Source organism: Lithobates pipiens, unplaced genomic scaffold (genome assembly GCF_037356315.1).
Source record: "Lithobates pipiens isolate NorthernLeopardFrog02 unplaced genomic scaffold, aLitPip1_a1.2 Scaffold_10, whole genome shotgun sequence".
Taxonomy (NCBI): domain Eukaryota; kingdom Metazoa; phylum Chordata; class Amphibia; order Anura; family Ranidae; genus Lithobates; species Lithobates pipiens.
Window position 1 is genome coordinate 143520259 of NW_027507686.1, and position 14313 is coordinate 143534571.

The following is a 14313-nucleotide window of genomic DNA, read 5'->3' on the forward strand; positions in this document are numbered from 1 at the left end:
TGATCTACTGTATCAAACGCTGCACTTAGGTCTAGCAGTACGAGGAGACATGGCTCTCCGTCATCTGCTGCTTCGAGGGCATCATCCCAAATCTTGAGGAGAGCTGTTTCTGTTCCATGACCTGGGCGGAAGCCTGATTGAAGCGGGTCCAGGAGTTTGTGAGTATCCAGGTGAAGTTGTAGCTGATGTACTACAGCTTTCTCCATGATCTTAGAAATGGTGTTGAGGCTTGTAATTGGCCTACGGTTGTTTGGATCCTGAGGGTCCAGGTTTAGTTTCTTGAGTAGAGGTTTGACGATGCCTTGTTTGAGGATGCTGGGAACAATCCCTTCGTGGAATGATCTGTTTATGAGGTGGGTTATGGTTGGAGCCACGATGTCGGAGCATTCTTTCAGTAGTTTTGTGGGGATGATGTCAATAGGTGAGGTACTGTCACGCAGTTTATTAATGATGTTTTTGCAGTGTCTACGGTAATTGGGGATAGTGAAAATTTTGGCGGTTGCGGTATGTTGGTGCAGACATCCTCTTTATGTATTTGCTGGCTGAGGTTGGATGTTTTCTTCTGACAAATTGTTTCCCTGATGGTTTTGACTTTATCGATGAAAAAATCCGACAGTTTGTCACAGGAATCCTGGGATTCACTTTCTGGGGGTTCTAGGAACAACAGATTCATTGATTAACCAGTTTAAACAGTTCCCGTGGTTGGTTTGCTGCCGTTGAGATTGTATATGAGAAGTGGTCCTTTTTGGCTTTGAAGATTGCTTTCCGATAATTCTCTGTGAGACCTTTGTAGTTAAAGTGGTTTTCCTCGGTGGTATTTCTTCTCCATGTTCTTTCTGCTCTTCTGCGTTCTTGCTTTAGTACGGCGAGGGAGCTATTAAACCATCCAGAGTTTTTCTTCCTGATGAGAGCCCTGCGTTTTGGTGCTACCGAGTCTGCTGATTGCAGCAATGCCCTGTTCAGGGAGTTGAGTGTTTCCTCTGTAGAGTGGTTTAAGGTTATTGTAGTTATCTTGTTGGACAGAGTGGATTTGAAGGATTCGGAATACAGTTTTTTATGTGATCTGGCCCAGTGCGTTGTTGTTACAGGATTCCGTTTTTCGTTGGTGATGTTGGTAGCTATTTTGAATTTGATGGCGTGGTGATCCGTCCATGGCAATGTTATGTTGTCGAGTATGTTGACGTCAATGTTCTGTTTGAAAATTAGGTCTAGGGTGTGTTCTGACCCATGCGTGGGAGTCTTTATCAGTTGCTGGTGACCCAGTTCTTCTAGTTCTCCAGCAACTGATAAAGACTCCCACGCATGGGTCAGGACACATTTATGCTACCATACCTTTTTTCATGTATTTGAATTATGTTTACGTTTTTTTTTTATGTTGTAGCAAAATGGGGTGGAGTCCAAATCTGAAATAATTTATTTTGAAAACATTTTCAAGTTAGGTCTTAGGTTTGCAATTTACTATAAAACCACATTCAGACATCGTCATACATCTAAATGATAAAATTGCTAACATAAAGTTAGTTAGATGTGCACAGGAAGCTTAAGTCAACCCATCAATTCAACCTAACTTGAATGCATGTTTAAAACAAATCAATTATCTGCCTATCAGTAACATGAAACATGTTTACCTAAATGGTTTGGAATCCAAAAAAGTTATTGCTTATCAAACCGTTTATTCCGCATTGTCAAAAGCATGTTTGCTTCCTCTACACTTTCTTAATTCCTTTTTTCGTTCTTTTTCATTCTTCTGTTTCTCATCTCTTCTTCCTTTCAACTTTTCACTCCTACAACTATTTTTCAGTAATGCATACTGTCAAATAAGCATTACCCATTGTAATTCCCATACCCGACACCCTTCTTAGGAGAGCCTGCTGTTGTCTGTACTCCCAGTCTACATCTCTATGGAAATGAAGTTGGCCATTCAGGATCGATTAAAAGAAACAAATGACATTCGCCAAGCAGACAAAAACTTTCACAGTCTATATGTGAAGCGGCACCAGAATGTAAGGTAAGTGAAGGAAGTCAGCTTTAATTCGGCTTTATAGGTTTTATATCATATAGGTTAACCATAGATTTAAAGTTGAAATGTTGTAAAAAAAAAATTTTTGCTCCGATAGCTTCACTCGCATCAGTTACCTGTAATGTCTGAGGTCTGTCAGGCAGGTGTAAAAATCTTCTGTACCTTCCTCCTGCTTAAATTCTGGCGCTGTTGGAGTTATTAGGTTTAGCGTCTTCTGTGAGTTGCAGTGAAAAAGATTCAACAGTGGCCCACTTCCACCACATCTGACATGAGGGAGATACTTCATTACAAGTAGGTGGCATGACTGCAGCTATAAGTGCAATTTTCTTATTTTTTTTTACTAAACTTCTGCTTTAGGATAATCACCTATTCCAGTCAATAATGGTCAGATTTTATGTGAGCCACCCCAGACCCATGTAGATCTTACTCTGCTGACTGGCTTTGGGATTAAAATCATTAGATGGAATGGATTTTCCTGGACAATCACCACTGTTCCTTGAAGATATGCACAAGGCATAAAAAGACATGCTTATAACCAATCCCTCCGGACATGACAACACATCCTATCATAGGCCCCACATTACGCGTGGGCTCGAAAACGATGAACACAACCTCCCCAACATCAAGACATTCCCCACTACTCCCAATTCTAGGCAACCCGGCGTTTACGCCTGGACTGAACCGATCAGAATATGAGACGCTTCTGACGGTAGGTAAAGACTATGCTCTACACTACGTAGACGGAGATCAATGGACATCGATCCAATCACTTACGAGTGATACCAGTAGCATCCAGCTCTCATTCTGGAAGACTATATATGATTGCATCACCTGATCCACTCAATACCGGACCCGATACAATTCAATCGCGATTTTACAACAATTGAGGACTAAAACTGTAGAGACAAAGTAGCATTACCCCAAGTACTGACGAAAACATATACCCTGCTTAACACCCCATCAGAACAACCAGATCTGGTGTTCCTACAAAAATGGGAAAAGGACCTACAGCAAACTTTCACTGACGTGCAAACACAAAACATCCTCAGATTCTCTCTAAAATCATCCATCTGCACAAGAATACAAGAAACGAACTATAACAGTGATGGTGAACCTTGGCACCCCAGATGTTTTGGAACAACATTTCCCATGATGCTCAACTACACTGCAGAGTGCATGATCATCATGGGAAATGTAGTTCCAAAACATCTGGGGTGCCAAGGTTCGCCATCACTGAACTATAAGATCCTAACAAGGTGGTACTATACACCTATGTTACTACGCAGACTCTTCCCTACCACAACAGATAAATGTTGGAGATGCCAAACAGACAAAGGGACACTTCTCCATATCTTTTAGTCCTGCCCACTGCTACTATTCTTTTGTTTCAAATTTCTTTTTATTACATTTTTTTAAAACAAAAGACGAGTTTACATTTATCCAACTATCCATCATTCATTAAAACAAACAATTGTTACTTGTTGTATTTCATTAATTTCACATATCCATTCTATCACTGTTGGACTACTTTTTTATGTCCATTTCCATGCTATTTCTGTTCTAGCTGCCGTTTCCATATGATATAATATATCTTTTTTAATTCCCTTTATTGAATCTGCCGTGAGAGAAAATAACATGATATTTATGTTTGAACACATCTCTACTCCGGCCACTTTTTGATAAACCTAAAATATCTTATTCCAAAAAATTCTCACCTTATTGCATCCATACCATATATGATCCATAGTCCCCCTTCCCATCTTAGATCTCCAACATTTCTCTATATTCCCTTTATTTATTGTATTCAATACTATTGCACTCCAGTACCATCTCATTACAATCTTATAATTTCTTTCTTGATATTCAATCGCTTTAGATATTTTATGTATTCCCAAAAAAAATTCCCATTCTTCCTCTGATATTAATTTTTCTGTTTCTCCAATTTTTTCATTTCTGTTAGTTCCCTAAAAGATCCAGGGGGAGTAGGGGAGTAATAACTCGTATATCCTAGATCATTTTTTAGTCATTTTTTGTTCATCCAGTATTATTTGTTCAAATTTGGTTATTTGGTTGTCTATTTATTAAAATGTTATTAGTTTCAATAAATGCACTTAATTGATGGTATTGTAACCATTTATTTTTATATTCGAGTCCCAAATCTTGAAGTTTTGGCATTTTTCCATCCACCAGATCTGTGCCGCCCTTGCGTTCTCCAATATATTCCATTTTAGATATTTAGTATTTTTTCTAATGCTGGCATGAATTCTGGATTGGAGAACAGTGGGGTCATAGGTCCGATCACAGTGGATAGTTTTGCTTTTTTTAATACAGCGTTCCATATTATTTAAGTAGCTCTTACAAAAACTGGTCGTTTTTTTTTTTGGTATTAAATGGGGTTTTATCCAAGGCAAGAATTTAAGTTGTGTCCCTATAATATCCTCTTCTAGATTGACCCATTGTTTATTTTCCATGTTATGATGCCAGTCAATTATTCTAGTTAATGATGCTGCTTGTAAATATTTTGAAAAATCGGGTAATGCTAATCCTCCATTTTTTTTAGTTCTGATTAGAATTTCTCATCTTATTTGGGGGGCTTTTGAGCCCATATGAAGCTTCCTACTGCTTTTCTTAAATCCATCATTAGTTTTCTTGGTGGAACTATAGGTATCGTTTGAAAAATATATAGTAATTTTGTCAGTATCTCCATTTTCACTATATTTATTCTACCCATCCATGAATATGTTATTTTATCATATTTTTGTAGTAATTTAATTACTACTATTCTTTTGAACAACAATAGAGACAGTTAAACAAAAATTGACAAACTGCACAATTCAGAAGGATCATGCCACCACAAATCCGGCACAATCTTACAAGAAATCTATTGTAAGACACTTGCTCAATGCTGCAAAATCTTGTATTCCAGCTACTTGGTAACAAAACACACCCCCATCCATTGGATTGTGGCTGCGTAAAGTAGAGGAAATTAAAAAACTAGAGGATCTAGTGCTTACAGTACAAAACAAACAAGAAAAACATGCTAAAGTATGGAGGCTGTGGAACTTGTTCATATATTCTGATGAAGGGCAGTCCTTATTAAACTCTTAAAAGATATCCCGGTACTGACCAACTGAAAAGTGACATTGTCACTACATCCATCACCCCCGTGCTGAACATTAACCCCCCCCCTTCCCTTTCTCTACTTTCTTTATCTTTCACCTCCTTAACTGCTGGTCTTATCCCCAGATATCTTGATGCCGTGCCGCCTCTATATTTTTCTTCTTTTTTCTCTCTATGTTGATCAGGGCATGAACAATCCGACTAAATATGCAGCTCAGTAACTAAGACAACACCACATCTGCTAGCATAAAAGAACAGGAATGTTTACTGTCAAAATTGTATGAGCACAATACTGCTTTACCTGCCATTTGTGCCATTTTATGTATTCCACATTGCAGATAGAAATTGGGCTCTTTTTCTTGAAAGCTGACATGTATGTTTTATTGCCTATTATGGCCACAGTTGTATTGTACCCTTTCTGTACCCCCTCATTGAAAAATTTAATAAAAATCTATATTTGAAAAAAAAAAAAGACATGCTTGCCAAAATCTGTTTGTGTTTTTAACCAACAAACATTTTAATCAGTCTTGTAAAAAAAAAAAAAAAAAACTTCAGGGAAGTACACAGGACATTCAGAATGTAGCATGCCCTATCTCTCACCCAATTCCCCCCTACTTGCTGCCACTACCCCTGCCACTTTTACCAGCTTTTAAATCTGTCAGAATGACAGGCAACACTTGATGAGTAACTACATCCCCCTGCCCAAGCTACGAAACTTTTTTGTTATTTGCATATGATGTTAGGTAAAGCAGCAGGAACAATAGTATAGCGAATTAATCTTTCGATGACTTTTGTCTATATGTCCACTAATATTGTTTTCTTTTATCTTTGTCCAGCATCCTTTATGCAGATATTGTGGGATTCACTCGACTTGCTAGTGACTGCTCACCCAAAGAACTTGTAGTTATGTTGAATGAGTTGTTTGGAAAGTTTGACCAAATAGCAAAGGTGGGGCACTGCATTATAATTTCATTCTGAGCATATTGTGTTACTGATTGTATATGTCTTTCAACTGTGGGTTAAGTTGCATTTCTTTGTCCTTAAATAAGGGATATAAATTATATATATTTAAGCATATAATGTTTTAATGTAGTGTAGCCCTAACTGACAGCCCCCTTTAGTTGCCTGGGCACAGCCTGGTCATTTTTGCAGCCATACGTAGCTCACCTCTCTTCTCTCCCCTGCTGGATTTAACAGTGTGGCAGGAGGGGATTGAAGAAAAAAAAGAGATGAACCTTTGGATTAGCTGCATCTACAGCTGGACTTTGGCCCTGCCCATGACCTCAGGGAGGAGATCCATGATCAGGGATAGGAATGAGAAAGTGCAGGGAAGAAGAAAAAGCCCAGGGGATGGAGAGGCTTGAGAAATGTTTGGCGGGATCCTTGGTCAAGCCAAAGGTACCAGGAACCCACTTCAAGAAGAAGCGAGCAGCTGTGCGAGAAGAGGAGAATATCTTTGGGGGGACTAGTGCCAAAAGGCAGGGTGCCTGTTGGGGGAGAGGGAGGTTAGTGTGAGTCTGCTGGTAGAGAAGAGTAACCAGAGGCCCCCCAGAGTTTGTGGCCTACAGACCCTATGATCTGCACTGATAGAGCAAGAGCTGGAACCAGGCTGTACAGCAAGTGAGGTGCATGCTAAAGCAGAGAGCAGCATAGACCCAGAACTGGGGACAGGCTGCCAGAATACAGAGTGACTGTGGCAGAAGAGAAGATGGAGCTGCAGTGCAGAGCCAGAGGATTGTGTTAACACCAGCTACAGTTATATGCTTAAAAGGGGGAGACCAAAGCATTTTCAGCCTGCCTGCGTGTGGCATGGTGTATTCTAAGGACAAATTAGCCTGTTGGTGGAGAGAACTGTACAAACCTATCCAAGGAACTGCCTGTGTTGCATCTGCTTTCAACCAGCCTATTGGGCCAATGTACAAGAGGTTAATTGCTGTCAAGAGGATACCTACCCAGTGGCTAGAGGCCTTTTGGCCACTCTAATTTGTATTAAACGTGCTTGCTATCTTTGAAACTCATACCAGTATTGCTCTGCCCAAAACATTTTGGGAGTGTTTTCCCATAGTGGGAAATTTTATTTATTTTCTGATTGTCACTGAGTTGTCAGCTCCTTAGGATAGTAGGGTGGGTTAGCACTGTTAACTGCAGGAGGACTCAACAATCCGGCAGCTCCTTAGGAAAACAGTGTTACATTAGTCTTTTACATAGTTACATAGTTACATAGTTAGTCAGGTTGAAAAAAGACACATGTCCATCAAGTTCAACCACAAAAAAATAAATAAAAAATAATAATAATAATAATATCATACAATCCCATATACCCAATTCTATACCCACAGTTGATCCAGAGGAAGGCAAAAAACCCCAGCAGAGCATGATCCAATTTTCTAAAGCAGCGGAAAAAATTCCTTCCTGATCCCCCGAGAGGCAATCGGATTTTCCCCGGATCAACTTTACCTATAAATGTTAGTACCCAGTTATATTATGTACACTTAGGAAATAATCCAGGCCCTTCTTAAAGCAATGCACTGAGCTGGCCAGAACCACCTCTGCAGGGAGTCTATTCCACATTTTCACAGCTCTTACTGTGAAGAAACCTTTCCGTATTTGGAGATGAAAGCTCTTTTCCTCTAGACGTAAAGAGTGCCCCCTTGTCCTCTTTGTTGACTGTAAAGTGTTTGCATCAGCAGACAGCCAGTACACAGCAGGCATGCTTGCTGAATTAACTGTATATTCAACATCTAACAAGAATAACTAAATGGCAACAGCCACAGCCTTTATAATGGAAGCCTAAACATGAAATACTATCTAAACCATTTTTCTTTATCGTACATCATGGGACACAGAGCCATTGTAGTGGGTTATCGGCCACCTTCAGGTGATGGACACTGGCACACCTTAAGACAGGAAGTCCACTCCCTATATAACCCCTCCCACTACTGGGAGTACCTCTGTTTTTTTGCCAGTGTCTTAGGTGTTGGTCATGAGTAAAGTTGTGCTATGCCGAGCTCCACTGGAATATTCCTTGCTGGGGCAGGCTGTGCAACTGGATCCATTCAAAGTGTCTTTTTAGGCTGAATTGAATGGTACCTGGATCTTGTGGCGGAAGGAATGAGGTTTAGAACCATAACGCTTCTCTTTTTAGAGACCTGTACCCCGGGACCCAGTGCTTTGTTTTTTTCAGCCATAAAGTTTTCCTGGTGGGGTGCTTTACGGGTCCAGGAGTGTGGATCTCCCGATAAAAAGGGGCCCCCGATTCCTGAAGGTTTTTTTAACGGAACCCACTGTGAGGGGTGAAGATTGGGTCTGTTGGTTTTACCACAGAATCCCTGCGGCGGAAAAGGTAAGTTGACATTTCTAAGGAATTTTTAATTTTCTTATGAATTATTTCCTTTAAAAGTAAATGTTGTCATGCCTAAAAGTCACCACTGGGGGCTGTATAGAAGAAGCACGCACCTTATCATGCTTTCCTCAGATCACGCTGTCTCAGCAGAAGCTGCAGATCTCCCTCCGGTTAGCAGTCCCAGGCCCCCGGTAAGATGTTGGGGGGGATTGTTTTTTCCAAAAACAACCCCTACCTGGGCAGAAGCTTTCCCCCTCTCCCTGGATAGAGGGGGAAGCCAGAACAATCAGTGGATGCCGCTCTGTTCTCCACCGCCTCTGCACAGCATTTTTTGTCACAGATCTTCTCCTCGCCGCCCCCCCAGCCCCCATAAACACACGCCGATCCCATGCTCACTCAGGAAAAAAAAGAGGGACACAAGAGCAAAAAGGGGGCATGTAAGTGGTGACACAGGCATTTCCTTGGCACATTTACTAAAGCACCAGGCTGAGCACTAATAGCAGCAGCAGTTGCTGGACTATTTGCTCAAGTGGTGGGTGCAATTTCTGCTGGTAGTACCTCTGTGTTTTGTGCATTGGGCTATGGTCAGAAGGGGGGGGGTAGAATCACCCCAAAAAAGGGCTCAAAAGGGACTCCTTCAAGCTCAAAAAAGACTAAACTCATCTCTACAATGGCATCCCCTGAGAGATCTGAGGTGGCTGGTCAGAGTGAGCCATTAGGGCTGTCAAATTGTGCAACTGTTTCCAACACTGCAGCCCCAGTCTATATTACTGAAGACGTTTTTTCCTCAGCTATGATAGATTTGGAGGAAAGGTTAGCAGCTTTAATCGCATACCAGTGTAGGACAAAATGCGACAGGTCCCCCTCCATTACTCAGGACCCTCAAACTGAGGAACTAGGGTCGGGAGAAGATGAATTTCTCTCAGGACCGTAAAGAGGCTGATTACTTCCCTTTTGAGGGGTCAAATGTGGAAGGATCAGCTTCACAATCTGAAAAATTGATGGTACAGTCTCTTACTGATATAGTTTGTTCCATATTTATTCTACTCTTAACTGAGTCGGTTGATAAGCCCATTTCTTGTTTGGGCATGCTAAAGCCTCCCCAAGCTCTGCATGCCTTTCCTGTCCATTTCCTTTTTACGGTGAATGGCTGTTCGGGGATGATTTGACTATATATACATCCAAAAAATTTCTAGTGGAAAAAGTACTGTAAATATAAACGTATTTCATTTAAAGAGCTCCTTCTCCAGTGCCAAGGGCATCAGTCTTAAGGCAGCCATGATGGCTTCCACTGCCAAATTATAGAGGTAAACCTCAAGGTCAACCCCAGGGACAAAAAGTCCTGGGGGAGGAAACCTACCAGACAAAATATTAAAGCCTCCTTATGAAGGAATGCCCCCGCTCACTGGAGTGCGGGGAAGACTTCTGCAGTTCTCAATGGTCTGGCAGGAAGAGTGTCGAGACAGGTGGGTGACTTCCTCAATAACTCTAGGGTACAAACTAAAGTTCCCATCTCCTCGTTTTCTTAGATCAAACGTTCCTAGGGATCCAGAGAAAAATAAGTCCCTCTTTCAAGCATTAGACCATCTTTTGTCTCAAAAATTGATTTCGGTGGTCCCCATGGGAGAGCAGAGATTGGGGTTTTATTCAAACTTTTTCACGGTACCAAAACCAAATGGAGATGTCAGACCCATTCTAGAGCTCAAAGATCTAAACCGGTTTCTGAATGTCCACTCTTTTTGCATGGAGTCAATCCGATTAGTAGTCTCCATCCTACAAGGTGCCAATTGACATCAAAGATGCATACCTCCATGTGCCTATTTTCTCCACTCACCAGAAATATCTGTGTTTCGAGGTAGAAAATCTTCATTTTCAGTATGTAGCTCTGCCTTTCGGTCTAGCTACTGCACCTCAAGTGTTTACAAAGGTCCTGGCCCCTCCTCTAGCCAGATTAAGGGCCCAAGGTATAAAAATTATAGCTTACCTATACGATCTGCTCTTGATAGGCCAGTCCATAGCCCGCTTAGACCAAAGTATGATCACCACAGTCAACTACCTGGAATACCTAGGTTGGGTTCTCAACCTAGAGAAATCTTCCTTAACCACTTGCCGCCCGCCCTATAGGCAATTGACAGTGGCAAAGTGGTTTCATAATCCTGGTCGGACGTCATATGACGTGATCAGGATTATGAGCCGCTGCGCGCCCCCGGGGGCGCGCATCGCGGCGATCGTTGTTGCGGGGTGTCAATCTGACACCCGGCAACTACGATCTCGATAAAGAGTCTCAGACGGAGACTCTTTACCACGTGATCAGCCGTGTCCAATCATGGCTGATCACAGTGTAAATAGGAAGAGCCGGTGATCGGCTTTTCCTCACTCACGTCTGTCAGACACGAGTAGAGGAAAGCCGATCGGCTGCTCCTCTGACAGGGGGGGTCTGTGCTGATCGATTATCAGCACAGCCCCCCCGAGGATGCCCACACTGGACCACCAGGGACGCCACGAGACCACCAGGGATGCCCAGCAAAAGGTAATCCTCCCTAGACCACCAGGGATGCCAGTCAGCACAATGGATGCCAATCAGTGCCCATAATGGATGCCAATCAGTGCCCACAATGGGCATCACTGATTGGCATGCATTATTGTTTGGCACTGATTGGCATCCATTAGTACAGTATAACACCAATGCCGCCTATGAGTGCCCACCTGTGCCGCCTATCAGTGCCCACCTGTGCCGCCTATCAGTGCCCACCTATGCCGCCTATCAGTGCCCACCCATGCCCATCTGTGCCCGCCTATCTATGCCCATCTGTGCCGCCTATCCATGCCCATCTGTGCCGCCTATCCATGCCCATCTGTGCCGCCCATCCATGCCAATCCGTGCCAGCTATCAGTGCCAATTTGTGTCACCTATCAGTGTCCATCAGTGCCGCCCATCAGTGCCGCCTATCAGTGCCGCCTATCAGTGCCACCTATCAGTGTCCATCAATGCCACCTCATCAGTGCCACTTCATTGGTGCCACATCATTGGTGCCCATCAGTGCCGCCTTATCAGTGCCCATCAGTGTAGCCCCATCAGTGCCCATCAGTGAAGGAGAAAACGTACTTATTTACAAAGTTTTGAAACTGAAACAAAAAAAAACATATTTTTTTTCAAAATTTTCGGTATTTTTTTATTTGTAGCACAAAAAATAAAAACCGTAGAGGTGATCAAATACCACCAAAAGAAAGCTCTATTTGTGGGAAAAAAATGATAAAAATTTCATTTGGGTACAGTGTAGCATGACCGCGCAATTGTCATTCAAAGTGCGACAGCGCTGAAAGCTCAAAATTGGTCTGGGCAGGAAGGTGTTTAAGTGCCTGGTATTAAAGTGGTTAAAACCACAAGGAGATTACAATACTTGGGTCTGGTCATAGATACAGCCCAGAAAAGGATATTCTTGCCCCAGGCAAAGATCAGTACCATAAAGGAACTGATTCAGGTGGTCAAGGCAAAGAAGAATCCTTCTATTCGACTTTGCATGAGGTTGTTGGGAAAGATGGTGGCTTCATTTGAGGCCATTCCTTATGCTCAGTTTCATTCAAGGCTGCTGCAAAACAGTATCCTATTGGCTTGGAACAAGAAAGTCCAAGCTCTAGATTTACCAATGTGTCTGTCTCCAAAGGTGCGCTGGAGCCTCAGTTGGTGGTTGATAACCAAGAATCTGCAGAAGGAAAAATCCTTCCTATCAGTTACCTGGAAGGTGGTAACAACAGATGCCAGCCTTTCAGGTTGGGGAGCAGTCCTGGAGGAGGCGACTGTCCAAGGGAAATAGTCCAGATCAGAAATTACCTTACCCATTAACATTCTAGAGGTTCAGGCAGCGCTCTTGGCCCTGAGGGCCTGGATGTTCAGGTTATGAAATTGTCCTGTCAGGATCCAATCTGACAATGTCACAGCAGTGGCCTATATCAATCACCAAGGGGGCACGAGAAGTTGTGTGGCCCAGAGAGAGGTGAATCCTATACTAACTTGGGCAGAAAATAATATACCTTGCCTATTGGCAGTCTTCATTCCAGGAATAGAAGATTGGCAGGCGGGCTATATGAGTCGCCAGCAGTTGTTCCCGGGAGACTGGTCCCTTCACCACAATGTCTTCCTGACAATATGCCAAAGATGGGGGATCCCAGATGTAGATCTATTTGCATCCAGGTCCAACAAAAAGGTCAACAACTTTGTGTCAAGAACAAGGGATCCGCTAGTGTGCGTAATAAATGCCTTGGTGTTCCCGTGGAATCAGTTCAGATTTATGCATTCCCTCCTATTGTGCTGCTTCCATGATGACTTTGCAGGATCAAGCAGGAAGGGAAGTCGGTGATTCTTGTGGCCCCAGTGTGGCCCAGAAGATCCTGGTATGTGGAGACCATAAGCATGGCGGTAGAGGACCCATGGACCCTACCACTACGTCCAGACCTTGTCTCGCAGGGTCCGGTATTCCATCCTACCTTACAAACGCTAAATTTAACAGTTTGGCTATTGAGACCCATATTCTAAAGAAGCGTGGGCTATCAGGTTCAGTGGCATCTACCTTGATTAATGCAAGGAATCCGGCCTCCAGAATCATATATTATAGAGTCTGGATGGCATATGTCTCCTGGTGTGAATCCAGGGGTTGGCATCCCATGAAGTATGTTATTGGTATTATTCCAACGACCACTTGCTTCGCATTCTTTGGTTCATAGCTTTATTCAGGGGGTAACGTGGCTTAATCCTCCAGTTAGGTCACCCCTGAATCTTTGGGACTTTAATTTAGTTCTGTCGGCATTACAGAAACAGCCTTTTGAGTCAATACGGCATATTCCCTTGGTCCTTTTGACAAGGAGACTGATTTTTCTGGTAGCCATATCTTCTGCAAGAAGGGTATTAGAGTTGGCTGCTCTTTCTTGTAAAGAGCCATATTTAATTATTCACAAGGATAAGGTGGTATTGCATCCTCATCCTAACATTCTCCCGAAGGTAGTGTCAGGTTTTCATCTAAACCAGGATATCGTTTTACCTTACTTTTTTCCAGAACCCTGTTCTATGGACGATAAGTCACTACATTCTCTGGATGTGGTGAGAGCAGTCAAAATCTACTTGAAGGCTACTGCTCAGATTCGAAAAATGGGTGTTTTGTATTTGTTGCCTGCAGGTCCTAAAAGAGGACAGGCAGCATCAAAATCCGCTATTTCAAAATGGATTCGGCAAGTAATTGTTCAAGCTTATGGTTTGAAGAGGAAGATTCCACCCTCTCAAATCAAAGCTCACTCCACTAGGGCTGTTAGTGCTTCGTGGGCAGTGTATCACCAAGCTTCCATGGCTCAAATCTGCAAGGCTGCAACTTCAGTCCATACATTTCTCAGATTCTATCAGGTAGATGTAAAAATGCGTGAAGTCCTCTAGTCTCATGGTGCCCTACTTTTGTTTTTGTGTCTCCCTCCCCTTAGTTGGCACTGTTCTGGGACATCCCACATATAACTTCTATGGCTCTGTGTTCCATGATGTATGATAAAGAAAATAGGATTTTTATAACAGCTTACCTGTAAAATCCTTTTCTTGGAGTACATCAGACAGGTCCCTCCCCTCTTCTAATACATGTACATTGCTTTGCTACAAGTAGGGGGAGGGGTTATATAGGGAGTGGACTTCCTGTCTTAGGGTGTGCCAGTGTCCATCACCTGAAGGTGGCCTATAACCCACATAGTAACTACTATGACTCTGTGTCCCATGATGTATTCCAAGAAAAGGATTTTACAAGTAAGCTGTTATAAAAATCCTATTTTTTCTCTTTTTGTATAGAAATTCATGTCA

General features: G+C 42.6%; 1 protein-coding gene across 1 annotated transcript in view; it reads left to right on the forward strand.

The window, feature by feature from the left end:
- Window positions 1-14313, forward strand: part of ADCY7 (adenylate cyclase 7) — a 228605-nt gene that overhangs the window by 115482 nt on the left and 98810 nt on the right. The window contains exons 5-6 of the mRNA XM_077458399.1: window positions 1863-2008; window positions 5977-6088. Of these exons, the coding sequence (XP_077314525.1) occupies window positions 1863-2008; window positions 5977-6088 (258 nt within the window). The remainder of the gene's footprint in view (window positions 1-1862; window positions 2009-5976; window positions 6089-14313) is intronic.